Below are 15,935 nucleotides of genomic sequence, written 5' to 3' on the forward strand. Positions count from 1 at the left end.
AACTTCCAGTTGAGGTAAGCTGATAATCGTCATAGCGCTGATATGTCCGAGACGCTTGTGACCATGTTCGTTGTTATTCACCCTGTTCGGAATCGATAACATCGGCTTTGATTGGTGTTCTCTTCATAACTGGAGGGAACACTTACCAATACTAGTTTATTTACGTCACTTGGTTTCTCCAACGCTAAAGCGGTGTAAGTGCCCGTTCTCCAACAACTTGTATAATCATAGTATAACAAGAAAATTGCTATTTTGCCGTAAGTTCTGGCTTTCACTGTGCAGTTTTTATTAGTGACATATGTGAGCATGCTTGCATCGTTTCCTGTTGAAACGTAGGACCGGCCCTGTAACCACGAGACTGATCCTCCGAATGCTGGCGCAGTATTTCAAAATGGCTTGATTTATTATGAGGTTTAACGCGCCGACGCTGCACAGGCGATGAGGCCCGCTGTAGTGGAGGGCTCAGGATTATGTTTACCACCTGGGCTTCTTTAATGTGCGCCGAAATCTCGACCACACGGGCATTTTGCATTTCGCCTCCATTATAAAAGCGGCCACCGCGGATGGCAATCAAAACCGTCTGTCTGGGCATAGCAGCAAAACGCCTCAGCCAGTCGTGCCACAGCGGCGGATGAATTTGAAAACGGCATTCTTGGTTCATGGTACTCACACGACATCAAGCGATGATCCGGTTAAAAAAATTAATCGCGACTTCAGGGTTCTTAGGTTAATCGGAAGTTTAGTCGACCAGTTGCCCACCGATATCGATATTTTCTCATCTTTTCTTTGACAACCGGCCAGCCCTTGTAAAAAAAGATTTATGATGAATCACCAGCCCTATTTATTCAGCCCCATGTCCCGTACCAGCCAGTGGGAAGGTGAGACCGGTGTCCCCTCGCGTTCGCACCCAACAAAGACAACAGGCCAACGCATACTCGCCGGTCGACACATACCAACCTTTGGACACATACCGCCGACACATACCGCCGCTAATTAAAATTTTGCGCCCATGTTTGTGGCGTCACGCATATACGGGAACAACGCTTTTTTCGCCACAAGAGCCACGTAATGTTTGAGCAAGGCAAACCCATAAAGAGAGTCCCATGCGTGCCACCCTTCCCATTACACCACCCGGCCGCAGTCTGCATAATGTTCTGTGGGCACGTTTGCAGCGGGAAGTGAAACTTGTAAGTGTTAAATTAACAGCGAACTCCCGAACTACAGTATCTGAGCGTGGAAGGCTGACAAATGCCATAACGTCACGAATATTACGACGTTTTGAAATTAGGTGGCCGCACGAGAATTTGAGAGTGTGGCCGCGTTATAATCTCTCCAAATACTTGAAAAAATGTAATATATTTGTCACATTACGTTTTGTAATATTTCAGTCTGACAACTGGAATTTAAAAATTACTGATTTATGCTGCCCAATAAGACAAGATACACGGCTGCAGAGGTTGGTATCTCCAAAGCGGGAAGGGTGGCCGCTCTTGGTGCTGTGGGTTTCCACGATTGCGCGGCAGCGGAATACGTCAGTAGTCGCGTAAAGCAGTTACTTTGGCGCACCGTGGGTTCCAGAAATATTTTACCTATCTAGATCTTCTTTTTAGGCGGATTCTCTGGAAGTCACCACTTTCATCCCCGCGTTCACAGCAGCCACTGAAAAACTAAAGACAGCGATTGAAAACTTGGGTGGCAGTGATGCTAGTTCCGGAGCTAGCTTGGCTGTAGTTCGTAGTTTAACATCGATAAACCTAGCCTAAAACCTGAGCCCATTAAATTCTCTTCCCATTCCGGGAAAAATGCCCCTAACTTTATTCCAGTTCCGTTCCTTCAAGCCTTGTCGTCATTCCATTCCCATTCCGTTCCGGTGTCGGGAAAAAGTGGAATGAATCCAGATTCGCCCAATTCCGGAGTGCTAACTCCTCAACACTGACCAGGGGAGTGTCTTCATCGTACATCTAACTCATGTCCTCCTTTCTATTCCCTAACTAGGCGAGTTCTTACGCCGTGTTTGAGTGTTCAAACGGGCTTCTTTCACAACATCAAGCTTATCTTTTTCCCCGAATTGTCATTTCGAAAGTCATTTGTGTCCCACTCACGTCGTCTTCTTGGTCTGGGCACACCTGCTCTTAAAGAAATGACTTCTTTTTGTGCCTGCGTCGTATTAGCATTCTACGAGTGCCGAGGTACAATCAAGCTCCAACGGCCCTTGAACCATCCGTCCGTTCGGGAATTGCGAAGGGCTTGCTTGAAGACAATTTTAGCGGGAGTGGCTCATTCAAATTCAAATAAGCTGCTCCACGTGCTACGACGGTGGTGCGCTGGCGATTTTATTCACGGAGTGGCAGGAAACCTTTTCGAACAAAAAACCGTCTCGGAAAACAACTGACGAGAAAACCAGTTATGGTTTTCAACGACAACTGGTGTTGTTTAGTGGGGAGTAGATGTGGAGTAGTGGTTGATGCTACAACCAAGAGAATTGTGGTAAAGGCTAGAAAGCTTCTACAACACTCTTGCGCACGTTTTTGCCCCTAGTCATTTTAGCTTAAATGTTTTTCCGCGCATATGCTCACTTCTAAGCAAATATCGTCGAAAGAAGTCCGGCGTTCTGCCGAACCGGCCGCGTAAATTCTTCTCTTCTGCCCTCCGCGAACCTCTTACGCTCTTCCCTCACGTTTCGCAACTACCACGGCAAACATGCTGGAGGATTTGTCTGGTTCATTCGGTTGTCCCGAGTTGTATTACTCGTGGAATATCTTTGGAACCTTTAGTTAGCGCTGAATTTGGATTCCCGCCGCATGGTATATGGTCGGGCGCAAGCTCGTTTTGTATTTCGAGGCCAAGAGGTTGTTTTGACCGCATATTTTATTATTCTCGATCGCACATAACAAGTGACTATCTATTTTCAATAAAAAAAAACAGCCAAGTACTCGTTACAGATGGGTGTTAGGCCTTAAATTTGCCTATTTTTTTCTTTTGGAGGGATAATGTTAACCATTACTATTAAATGTGTATCCATATTTAGTGGCTTGGAAAGGTTCTCCCTATGTATACTTCAACATTCAGTATTCTTTATATTTTGACCTGGTGGCTGTACCTAGAGGCCGAGATACATACATACATACATACATACATACATACATACATACATACATACATACATACATACATACATACATACATACATACATACATTCATACATACATACATACATACATACATACATACAATCCAGGGAGCAGTACAACTTTTGAAGATGGTAGAGAACACAAGAAAAGAAAACTTTGAACAAGGTAAAAGCACGATTGTTGCCAACGTTTCAGCAAAGAGACTTGCTTTCGTGAGGGCAATACATACATACGTACATACATACATACATACATACATACATGCATGCATGCATGCATGCATGCATAAATACTTGCATGCATACTCCCATATATGCATTCATGCATGCATACATACATACATACATACATACATACATACATACATACATACATACATACATACATACACACACACACATACATACATACATACATACATACATACATACATACATACATACATACATACATACATACATACATACAGAAAATAAGGTTTGGCAGGAATTTTTTCACAACTTTTCATCTGTTTCTATGACCCACCACAACCTCCCCTTTGCTTTCCGAGGTTTTCTTGACTGCCAAACCTTATTTTCTGTCTTATTTTCACCGAGCCCCTCATTTCCCATTTCTGATTCGCTACATACATACATACATACATACATACATACATACACAGAGACAAAGATAAAAATTTTCGGGTTGAAGGAGGACGCGCCGTATCATATTGCTATGGGACTTTCTGCTACTTCACCCACTAGCTTAGATACTACTGGGCGCCTGTAGCCAATACTCTACAATCCATGAATCTGGTCCTAGCAGCCTAGTTTGCTTACTTTAAAACTATACCTCTTCTGTACTCAAATAAAAATAAACAATGATTTCGCTTGCGAAACAGCTAGCGCCATCTAGTGCGAACTAAATCAACTAAAATGTGTTTTGCATGGCGAACGACGGTTTTTTAGGCCCTTGGGGCATGAATTAGTAAGACCATTAGAATGTGATCAGGTTAGTCCTCCTTAACAACCCCACTTAAGACTATCGCCTTTAAAATTTAAGTTCCATCTGACGGCACTGTAGACAACGCGTTTTCGGTTTTGTCTACGCGGTTCCCCAAATAACCATACCCAAGTAGCAGTAAAGAACCCTCCGGCAGTGCTATGGTAGGTGTGGGCTTATAGTAGTGAAGGGTACTCTAAAGGAGCTCGGTATATAGACGGTACTTAAGGCCATGAGGAGGTATCAAAGATCCCTATCACCTTCCTGATTTTGTATCAGACTGCTTGTATCTCCGCCTGAGAAAAATGTATTGTAATTAATGTATGCGTAGTATTGAAGCTGACTTTAAATAGACTTGTTCTGTACAGATGACCTTCAGAATTTATTCGATAATCTGTCTTTCTGTGAGTCGCAGTATGGAGTTCCCGCAAATTCATTTTCTTGTCGTCTGTTGTTGCAGTGCCCTGGACGGCACAGTGCAGGCGGCAGCGCGATGCGTGCTGCCGCCCTGTGGGCGGCGGCCGCGGCGCTCGTCAGCGTGCTGTCTTCTGCCTTCCCGCGGAGGACATCACTTCTGCTGCCACCGGCTCCGCCTGCCTCGACCAGCTCTGTACAGCAGGTACGCCTTCTTTGATTTGAACGTCCAAAACCAACAGCACAACTATGCATGTCCTATGTAGGCCTCACCATCTGACGATTTTTTTAACTTCATCAGTCGTATCAGGCCAATAAGCTGCAAGTGATGATCTGCTAGGAGTATTTGTACAGGTCTAGGAGTTGCCCCTCGACAGCCTACAACGTGCTCCCGCAATCAGCGGGGGATGGCTTATATCACTTGTTTTTAATAGTTGGTTATATTTGTTAAGCCTAACTTTATACTTTATTGGAATGCCCCTTTCCTGCGCGCAAAGAACGTTAGTAGTGGCAAATACGAAAATTATATTTGGTGGCTTGTTTTGCCGCGATGGCCACTCGCTAGGAATACGCAGCATGGTCCGCATTCTTTAACTTCATGCGCAGAGATCGCTCTTTCGGTGAGCTGTTGCAGGAGTTTAGAACTTTTTCCAATGCCGACGATTGGCCGACCAATGACTTGGCTCTGTGGCGGCGCTCACAGAATGCCAAACAGAATCGGGCTAGAGTAGGTGCCACGGCGTCCCTCACAAGCGGCAATTCCGGCAAAAGCGAGCCACCACAACTAATGGCGGCGCCAGCAAGCGGGTGCCCAGACAAAATTTGGGGGGAAGTGTCTATTGGACTAGTTAAGCCAGACTGAACTTTCAGGGTTGCGGCGAGAAAACCAGCGCCCCCAGTGTCCTAGCAAAGCTGTTTCGCACATCCCTACAGTTTGGTGTCAGCAGCTAAAACGCCAAGAAAATGCCGTGCTGGCGGCTACTGACCGGAATTTTTTTTTTTTTAATGAACAATTTGATGCCGAGCGCTCGTGTGCGCGTGCCTCGCGGCGACCGCCCAGTTTTTCCGGAGCACGTGCGTCAAGCCAAGCGGGCCCACTAAGGGAAATTGGCCAAGATTGGTAAAAAAATAAAACTCCAGCGTTCGCCGTAATCATGACAACACTTGCTCGGAACGTTAAGACACGTAATAGTGTACGCCCCTCCAAGCTGATGTCCAATGATCATCACTTCCAAAAAAAAATGAAAGAAGCTCAGACTTATACAAACAATGATGTCGTAAATGTTGTTGCGGCAGCGAACAAGAAACAACTCGGCTGCAATGGGCGGTTTAACCAGCTAGATGGTCGTGAAGGTGGTATAGCTTCGTTACCTTCAAGCCTTACGTATTACTGTGAACTTCGGTCATTTTTTTATACTTCTCTAGATTTTTACAGCTGACAGCCAGACTAACTTGGGGCTATTTCGTGCCGCTTTGTTACAGTAACAGCGGAAAAATAGTGTCCCCTGCTTACGATCTTTACGCATGTTTGTACGGCATCACTAAATCCCTGCAAGTCACTCACTGCCGTCGCCCAGTAACAGTTAAATCTACCATTGCATACAAAAAATTACTGAGGGGCCGCCATCATACCTTTGCGTTGTCTTATTATCTGTCTTATTGAAAGGCCGTTGAGGTTATGCGGGACGTAATTGCTATTCCGGCATGGCTGTCATTTTACTGAAAGAATCTTCGATGGTATCTTCATGGTCTCTATTTACACCAGATCTGAAGTCAATGTTATATAAACTGCATCAAATGATTTGGCTGATTTTCTAAGGGTAGTGACACGAGCTTTACCTTCAGTCCATTTCACCTTAAAAGTACTCAGACAAAATGCTCCCTATTATTCAGCAGAAAAAAACTTGAAAATTGTCGAATTCCATTCCCGAGATACAACTGGCGCCTTTTCATTGGTCTGAAATTCTCGCAACAAAGGTTATTAAACGCAACCCTTATCTTTCGCGCGTTGAACATTGCGGGAATATAACGGGTATCAGCAATGAAGAAAGAGCATTGATTCGCGGAGCAGCCTCTTACTTAGAGGTTATTTTATTTATTGTGCTTATTTCTTTACGGTACTGCCAGTCTGTACTGACACCGTAGCAGGGGGTAGGTGAAACACACAGGTGGACAGGTGGGTAAGTGAAACGCAGCAGTTGTGAGAGCAACATGCGATTTCTCAACCGGCGTTGCCTAATGTTTTTCCCGTGGGAACGCCTGACAAATAATCTGCTCATATGACTCTCGCCGCCTGTGCTTACCTCCTTTTCAACGATATTTTTACCACTTGTACCCATCGTTTATTGTCTTGCACAGGCAGCGTATTGTCAGGAATGCGGAGACCTTATCATAGTGTGCTAACGAGACCTTTTTCTTTCTTTCGGGTGGATTTTAATTTATTATCTTCACCTGGGGGTGTAATGTTCTGTATGATGTGACGGAGCACACACAGAAAAGCTGGCTCAAAAGCATAACCTCCGCAAAGGATTACTTTGAAAGGATGGGGATATTCTTCACGCATGCGATGAAGAGTTCGAAATGAGTTTCCTTTTGTAAATGTTAGAGCATGCAGAACCAGGCGTTAGAGGACGATTTATATGTTACGTTTGAAGTTCTTAAAAAAATAATAACTGCTGCAGAAAAAACAGAAAAGTTTTAATCTGTGTCGTGCTTAATGAGACTTTATTGGCTGCGCCTAAATATATTTTAGAACAGTCGATGTAACGTTCGGGCATCGCAGTGAATGAAGCAATTGGCTCTCACTCACTCTGCGTAAAGGCTATTTACCTTCCCGTTATACCAGTCCGTCTAACCTCTCCGTGGGCATTTTAAGACCGAAAATACCGTTTAAACTCAGAAATCTATCGTGTTCCGTTTTCTTCATAACGCGAGCCCCTGTGGTGCAGAACAAAAATTCAATTTGTATAGTCCGTGCCTCTTCGCTTTTAGTCGGAATAGAAGAAGGCGATTGATTATCCATTATCTAGCGTTCGGTTCCTGCTTTTGTGCGGGAGCCACCTCGTAACTCTTGCACTAACATCCATCCTGCAGGCTCCGTCTCGGGAGACTCTGGCTTTGCCATCATGCTTATGCTACTGCGAACAATACCCCTTTAAGGCAGAAACGGTTAAATCATAGTATAGATAGTCACATAAGTTTACGCAAGGTTTATAGCTCAAAGTTTACCTAAAACCTAGAAAATTACTATTTACAATTTATACACCGATTAAGCTGGTGCCTTCGAAAAATTCCATTGTCCTATACCAGGGCCCATCCTCTACCACCATGTTGACTCCAAGAAATCGCTGCCGGAGGGATTCACCACAATAGCATAAACTTACCCTCAGCCCGACCAACCTTGCGAAGTTGGCGAATGACAGGGCCCAGCATGCGAATGGAGTAAAAAAATAGAATCTGCGCTTGGTTAACAACGCAAGGCATGCATGCGCGCTCCTGCCCCTTCGAAGTTCCTCTTTTAAAGCGAGGCTTTCTATTCCTGACTAATGGAGCTCGATGTCCCACCAAACCGCACTGCAGAAAAGCCAACTCTATGAATCTCACAAAACGAGTATGTTGATAAGCGAAGACACATCAAGGGCTAGCAAAGATTATTTAGAAATTTCACTCTTACCTGTGAAGGGGTAATTGTCACCTCCGTTTCCTAGGAGCAGGTTACCTTGACAAAGCATGCCGTTCCGTTGGTGTCTTAAAATAATTTCACCGCTACTACGTCCTGTCACGATAAAAATGTCTACAAATTTTGCTAGAAGGCAGCACTTTAGTGTACCAATGAGTAGCGCTTTGTTTGCGTGTTATATTTATTCGTGTATTTGCTGATATGTTTGTGTATTACTTTATTTATTTATATTTTTTATTTATATTTTAGCGCTGCTTGTGGGATTATCTACAGCACTGAACTTATCGAATATGCACGACTGGGGAAACAATTTTTGTAAAGCAGGTGGGCACCTTGGGTACAGGCCAATCAAGCGAGACTTTTGCAAGCGCAGTTCAATACATCCACCTTCGCGCGAGTATGGGGATGTGGGGGCAGGGAACAAAAGTTTGTTGAAATATATTACTTGATTGCGAAACAACTTTTCAAACTTTGGGTGACATCATGTCGTATGTTTCATAAAGTGGAAACCGAAGTAAGAAAGTTTAAGAAAGATGTAGAAAAGTGCAGGTAAATGCAGGAAATTTTCCTGAATAATGAAAGATTCTGATAAGTCAGCTTATACATTTTTTTGTAAATGTTACCAGGATTTTAGAAATATTTACTTGGATATTTTGTTCTGAAAAGAGTGATTTTGGGAGTAAAACGCGTTAAGAAATGAACAATGCGATTGAGAAAAGAAACATTTGAAAGCAGTGAGCAAAACTGGGAGAAATTCAGAGGGGTACTTATGATTAAGTTGCGTGGGAAGCACCGGAAAGTATCTATTTAATAAAGAAAAGATTTGTTTGCAAAATTATCAAACCAACCATGACCCGGAAAGATTCTACTAGGCATATATCGAAGCTACATTGCGTACATTTCCTTCCACAGGTGGCCCCGCTCCTTGGCTAATCATGACCACTTTCCATATTTGCTACAGCGGAGGTATCTCGGTGTAAATTAACGTTTTTCACATTTTGCACTCCGCAAATAACAGAAATGACCGTGCCAACTACCCTGTCATCTTTTCCTTCACTACCCCCGCCCCCTAAAAACCTGCCAGCGCTGTAAGACAACCACACCATTAGTACCTCATAAAACAGAACTGTCTTCTTTCAATGGGCTATCGTCTGCTGCCTGTCGTCTGCAATCAGACATCATCGTCTGCTACGGAACGTGCCAGACGCCAAATGTAGAGGCACCTCATTTCATCCAAAATGGGCCGTCATTCAGTATTTCCTTTTTCATGCATGCAAATTCACTTATCTAACATCACTCACCAACGTTTCCATCCATATATCTAAAAGTTAAGCTCTTTATACCTCTCCAATATTTCCATACCTTTACTCGATTCCGGGAATGCAGCTATGCGCGCGTTAGGCCTTGCTAGAACCCGAGGAAAAGCGTTGCGTGTTCTAGGAGCATTTGGAATAGCTTCACGCAGAACGAAGCCTTCCTCGACTCTAATAGGCCTGCACGGCCGTCTAAAGCGCTTCACTTAAAGAGGGAATTTTAAGTGAAATTGGCTTGACGACTAGGCGAATTTCCCCACTTCTCCAACAGCCTCATCATTCCTTTTGTGGTAGGAGGTGGCACGTTTATAATTCCCTGTAGCCGGCCGATGGCTTCCCTTAACGGTTTGCTCTTTTCTTCTCACCGTCTGCCGTCTGCTGTAGCATTTTGATTTTCCATAGCTAGCGTAGGAAGCAAGAAAAGGAGAAAGTAACAAGAGGATACCACGCGAGCGTACATCCGGCTTTCCGGTGGCGGTTTCGCATAAATTATTATGGTGCGAAATATGGCGAAGCGTGCGCGGCGTTCCAATCGCCGTGAATATTTCTCTTGAATTCAACGCGCCGAACATCCGTTCGCCGAAGAAACACTCTTGCGCCGCACTTGCAACTTTTTACACACAACAGCACTTGAATTGGACGGCCGTTGCTTTTTCATGGACTTTTACATTTTTATTTGAGAAGTTCAATACTTTCTCAATTGATCGTAATTTTCGTCTAGCGTACAAAAGAAATATGAAAATCGACGTTGGGGTCAGCAGCCGAAATGGCCTTCGAATTTTAAAATTTACAGAAATAATTGCAAGTTGTTTTTATTGTTTGCGTTCGCATGCCGCAAATATTCCTGCATGTATTCTATATTTTTTATACTTTAAAGTTTTAAACTCTGTATTCATTGGAACACATTGACACTTACCCGAATATTTTATACAGGTTATACACGGTATCCAATATATCTGGGAGATACCCTATAGTTTATAGAATACTCCCTACCCAACAACATACAGGTTATCACATCAAAACAAAGTTTATTTCAACATTGCTTACAACGTTGTGGTCTTCGAGTCACAAAACTGTAACACCAGGTTAAAGCAAATTTACAGTGGCAGTAGTGTAGGGAATCGTGACGGCTATTATTTCTATGGTTTCTAGTACTCGTATGTATTCTATTTCTATGGTTTTCTATTCTAGTTTCTATGGTTTCTACTATTTCTACCAGTGCAGCCGTCACAGCAGGTATTTAGTTCCAAGACATCCAGTATAATCTCAAACGAGTGGAAGTATATCGTTGATCAATAATTTGTGCTGTTTTAAAAATTGTGCTATTGATTGTTTTTGCATATCGCACATTGTTTTCATTTGAAACCAATGGCTTTTCGCTGCTCGTTATTTGAAGGATGTAGTTTTGGCGTATTTAAGATTCGTTTTTACAAATATAATCAAAGGATGCATTTATTTGGGTCTTAGGGCCCTGGTTTTTACACAAAAAAAAGAAAAACCAGCGCATCGCAGGCGCAGCTGTGTCTTCTCTGAGAAGCGACTAATCTGCCCCCTCTAGTTTCCCGGCAGAAAACATACCGGAGACCACCATGAGACATTCCAGCAGTGTGTGCGAAGTCATGAATATGAGTTTTGATGAAAGGAACTTTGTACGAGCGCAGGGTGAGGGCATACGCATATTGTAGATGTTTGGGCAACGACTGCAAGTTGCCGTTATAAAAAGCGCGAACGTGCATATTTCTACACTACACTGGTATAAAAGCTGCACTTGTGCCAACTACAAAACATCCTGCAGCAGGGCACTTTTGAAAATTATTAGACTGCATCCAAGCTGGCTTATTTTACGACGTCTACGTAAAATGGCGCGAAACGAGACGAATTTTAAAATGAAAGCACCCTGCCTGACATCGAAACGAGAAAAGGGAATGTAGAAGTACGGAGCAAAAACGACCCTCGAACAGCGGCTCTCCTTGGAAGATGAGACCCATGAGTGCGTCCAAAAAAGGCCGAGTCTGAACATTCTTAGCCTTAATTCGTACCATTTGTTCAAGGCTGGTCCCAGCGTAAAGAGCTCGCAATTTACTCTCGCATAAACATTTCTTTTTCAGATGCTGCGAAGTAGTCGTTCGTAATGTGGTCGTGCTGCTGCGGAGGGGCGCTCGAAACAAGCGTTATTTTCCAACTAAGCCAGAGATTTAACTCCCAGGCTTTTTTTTAGGCGGTGCATAACAGCACGTCGTCACAGCAATTTCATTTATTGCTATCTTTTGTTTTTAAATCGATCGTTGAGAAGCGGAACAAATAGGCGTTTAGTACACTGATGTTCCCTGCTGAATAGAAAAATTCCCATTTCAACGTTCATCGATTCTCTATTTTTATCATTTTTTCGCGCAGGTTTCTAAATAATTCCCTGAAAATTTACCTGCATTCTCTTTTTTGCTCCTGATAGATCTTTCAGTGCATTACTGTTCGGTTTTGAGCGCAAGCCAGCGCCACTTATGTGTACTCTACGTAGCCTTCAGGACGCAGACTGTTCAGAGAATCAGTTTCAGCATGAACTAAATTTCCCATGTGCCACTCCGTAGCATTTGACTGCGTATTTCATGTTTTGCACCAAACAGCATCCTGACTTTTCTTGTTGAAGCTCTAAGTTAAAACTGGCCGTATTAAAACGAGACATGTTTGGGTTTTTCAGGTAATTTTAGATCAGTGCCTTGTCTGCTGGCGCCATCTCTTGTTGACAGAACATTGACTAAGGTGCACTCCGAATACATTTTTGTATATTGCGCATCAACAATTGCTAATAGGCTCCAGCCCTTGAGGCGTCGTCACTTCACGCTTTAATGTATATCTATTTCACACCCAGTATTTTTTCTTCTATATGCCCTCCTGTTTTGTGAAGTGGAATGGAAACGGGCTTGCATGCTTGTGGTTTGCGCGTACACGAATGTGGATTTATGAACACAAATGCGACGAATTGTTAGAACAATTTGTAAAAGAAAACTAAGTAATAAATAATGCGAAGTCTGGTTCACTGACATTATTTGCCCTTTTTACTCCAGGACTCAAAAAGTTGCCTTCATATAATAAAGACACTGTGTTTCCATTTGGACAAAGTTACCTACAAAAATTACCCTCAAATAAGACAACTCCCTACTGGAAACATCACTGTGTTAGTACCCGAAATTCGCTACGTATGTTGTTAAATAAGTACATCTGGCAACGCAATAAAACTTAAACTGATTGTCTGTCCATGTATAGATGAGTGCCGTTGGCTGCTTCGCAGAATAGAAGTCATGCTTTAATGGCAAAAACAAACACTGGCTGGCCATTACCAATTTTTTTATATTCGAGCAATCAATAAGCAGCCTCAGGGTGTCTGTCTTGATAGTTTGCTTTTTTGCGTCGTGTTTTGTTTTCGTCTAAAGCTGCACACGAAAGGGATGAGACATATAAGCTTGAATTCCAGGTCATGTTTTGCTTATTCCTCTAATTATTCCTCTATTCCTCTAATTATTCATATACAACTGATGAGATGTATAAGCTTGACACCCAGATCATGTTCCCTCGGGGTCCACTTTTTGGTGGTGAATGCGTGCTTATAACTCACACCCCGGCTCGGTCGCTCTCGTACACGTCGCGCTACAAAGACAAGGCGAGTCTCGGGAGTTGCTCTTCACAGACATAAGAAAACACTTGCAACCCTAGCCATACAAGTTTCGCCTAACATACCAGCTCGAGCGGTGTGCAGAGAACGGAAGCATAGCGTGACGCAAGAGTTAGAACGGGGACGGCCTAATGATGCAAGAACGTGGGTTGGTGGCCGCTCAACGACTGGTGCATTCCACGCGAATTCCGTGCGAGAAAAAGCGGTTAGCTGCAGTCGCTTGGTGCTGGCGCAACGCGATGAACGGAAAGGTTTGGTGCCCGCTAAGAAAGAACCTCAATAAATTTGGCGTCTCCAACCCCACGTGCTCTTGACATTCTACGTTAGTTAGGCATGATATGGCATGATATGGCAAAGGGCTTATAGTTTCTTGTTTGTTCCATTTGAGGGGAAGAGTAGACGAATACGAGTGCGTCCAGACATGGGAAAATTGGTGTCGGTATTCCCGCGTTCAACGGTTAACGTTAGCCCTTGCTCGCGGTATGTTGTGGGCAAAAATTAGGCTTCGGGACTGCCTCCCGGCTGCACCACAACATTGTGTACCTTGTTTCTGGCTTAGAAAAATCAGGAAATGGTTTGTTGCAGCATCCGCAGCAGCACTATCGTCATGGGTAGGCTGGGGTACTGCACGAGCGAAGAGAACGAAGTTGGCTTACAGGCTCGAACGCCAGCACTGCGTCTCCGTCTCCTGTCTCCGCGGCACTGGCCCTTCGGCCACAGGTGCCGGGCAACATTGGTGGGTGAGGGCGACCCGCCTCCTTGCGCGACGGCGAGCCCTGCCTACAACTTAAATACGGTCAAAGTACAAGTTGCAAATTTCCTTGTCTGAAACAGATTAAGGCCCGTTCACGGTCGCCCAAGCTCGTGTTTGTAAATTTCATCATCTGAAAAAGCGCTTTTTGTTGCTGTTGGGGCTAAGTCAAAAGCGGTTTCTTCTGTGCCCTTCAAAACGGAAGAAAGAATGGAAGGAATGCGGTGAGAAAGCGGGGAGGCAACGAGCGTAAACCAGAACCACGCAACCTACGCATGTAGAACGTGGGGGTACGCTAAGAAATGGTAGGGAGGGAAAAAATAAAGAGAACAGTGCGACTGCAAAAACTGAAAAAAAAAAACTGGTTGATTCCTCTGTCGTAGGAATCGGTAAAACACGAAAGTGAAATAGGCAGCGAAATCTGAAGCTGAGCATGAATTGTGGGTCGGCCGTTGTTTTGTGGGTGTCCTGTGCGAGCGACGTTCTGCTGACGCGTCGCTTTTCCCAAGGTGTACTGGCGTCATTTCCATGACGAATATGACGTCAGTGAAATCTTGGGGTATCCCGGCATAAACACTTTCCTGTTAAAATACAAAAACCCGAAAACGAACAACCCTAAGTAAATAGGTTGCTTCCCCGCAAGAAGACCCTGTGGGCAACGGTGCACCCTTTACAGGCCGCTTGCTTCGTTGTACTGGCGTCATTTACGTGACGGGAATGACGTCAGTTAAATCTTGGTGTAATAGAGCGGCCAATACACTTTACACCAAAATAAGCACATTACACGAATACGCACCACGTATGACCTGTAACGCACATTATTACACAGGAAATAATATGTCAAAACAGTTACCCTCTGCAGGAAAGTTGGTATGAGGCTTAATACAGCGGGACGTTATGCGCCTAAAGTGTGCCTAATGTTTGGGCACCGGGCGGGGAACATACGTTGTATGAACTTATGAACACTTAGCAGCGTTCTATGCCATACTGAGTACGACTATGCATCACTCAAGTTAGAGTGGGAAAGGCAATGTCAGACGTTTACAATGTGGCACACCTCGGCAAAGCCTCGTCTACTTTTTCCTCCTAACGCCCATACGGGATTCTAAACAGACCTAGAAACGGCTAGAACAAGTGAGACAAAAAAGAATTTCCTCTTCATCAATTGTGATTTTCGCAACAGCAGTGCGTGGTATGGGGCAGTTATTTTTTCCCGCGGCAATGGCTGAATACTGGTAACGTAGGTTCTGATGATGATTATGAGCTTTATCGCGCGGGCGCTAGACAGGCGATGATTTGCGACAACGCGGATGGCTCCTGATTAGATTTTACCATCTCAGTATCTTTAACGTGCGCTGAATTCTTAAACTAACGTGTGTTTTCGCTTTTCGCCTCCATCAGAAAAGCGGACGCCGCGGCCGGGAATCGAATCAATCTCCTTGTGCTCAGCCGCGCAAAACCTTAGCAATTGAGCCACTGCGGCGTGTGTAACTTTGCGTTTAACCTCATTGTAGCATATTCTACTTTTTACACGCCGTCCTGGTTTATATAATGCGGTCGTGAAGAAACACGAGATATCAGGGGCAGAAAAAGTGGAGTCTGCGCAATTTTACTTCTTGGGTACGTACTTCTTTCTTCCTGACTGCGCATTTCTCAGTTTTTTTAGTTTGTTACATGCCATACCAAGTGTCATTTTACATGGCTTTGCGTTCTTTCATTTTCCATCCGCAGATGCTGTAGTTTCTCAAGGTACGCAAGCCCGGATTGTACTCCTGGGTGTAAAACCAAATTAGACGCGTCTTAGGAAATTGTTTTCGTCCATTCATTCACGCATAATGTCTTCGTGTAACGTCTCCCTCTTTCCTACACTTTTTCTGTGACTGGCGAATGACATACATCTTACACATCCAGATAATGTGCCTGCGTCATAACATGAATAATTTGTTCGTTGTGCGCCGAGATGATAGTACGATGAGCTGGTGTGGACAGTTCTGACCT

At 44.0% G+C, this 15,935-nt stretch overlaps 1 protein-coding gene across 1 annotated transcript in view; it reads left to right on the plus strand.

Moving 5' to 3' along the window:
* Nmdar2 (glutamate ionotropic receptor NMDA type subunit 2) overlaps positions 1-15,935 on the plus strand; it is a 170,039-nt gene that overhangs the window by 106,345 nt on the left and 47,759 nt on the right. The window contains exon 2 of the mRNA XM_077670415.1: positions 4,574-4,732. Within this exon, the coding sequence (XP_077526541.1) occupies positions 4,607-4,732 (126 nt within the window). The 5' untranslated portion in view covers positions 4,574-4,606. The remainder of the gene's footprint in view (positions 1-4,573; positions 4,733-15,935) is intronic.

Source organism: Haemaphysalis longicornis, unplaced genomic scaffold (genome assembly GCF_048455015.1).
Source record: "Haemaphysalis longicornis isolate Haplotype H1 unplaced genomic scaffold, Haemaphysalis longicornis Haplotype H1 scaffold_5, whole genome shotgun sequence".
Taxonomy (NCBI): domain Eukaryota; kingdom Metazoa; phylum Arthropoda; class Arachnida; order Ixodida; family Ixodidae; genus Haemaphysalis; species Haemaphysalis longicornis.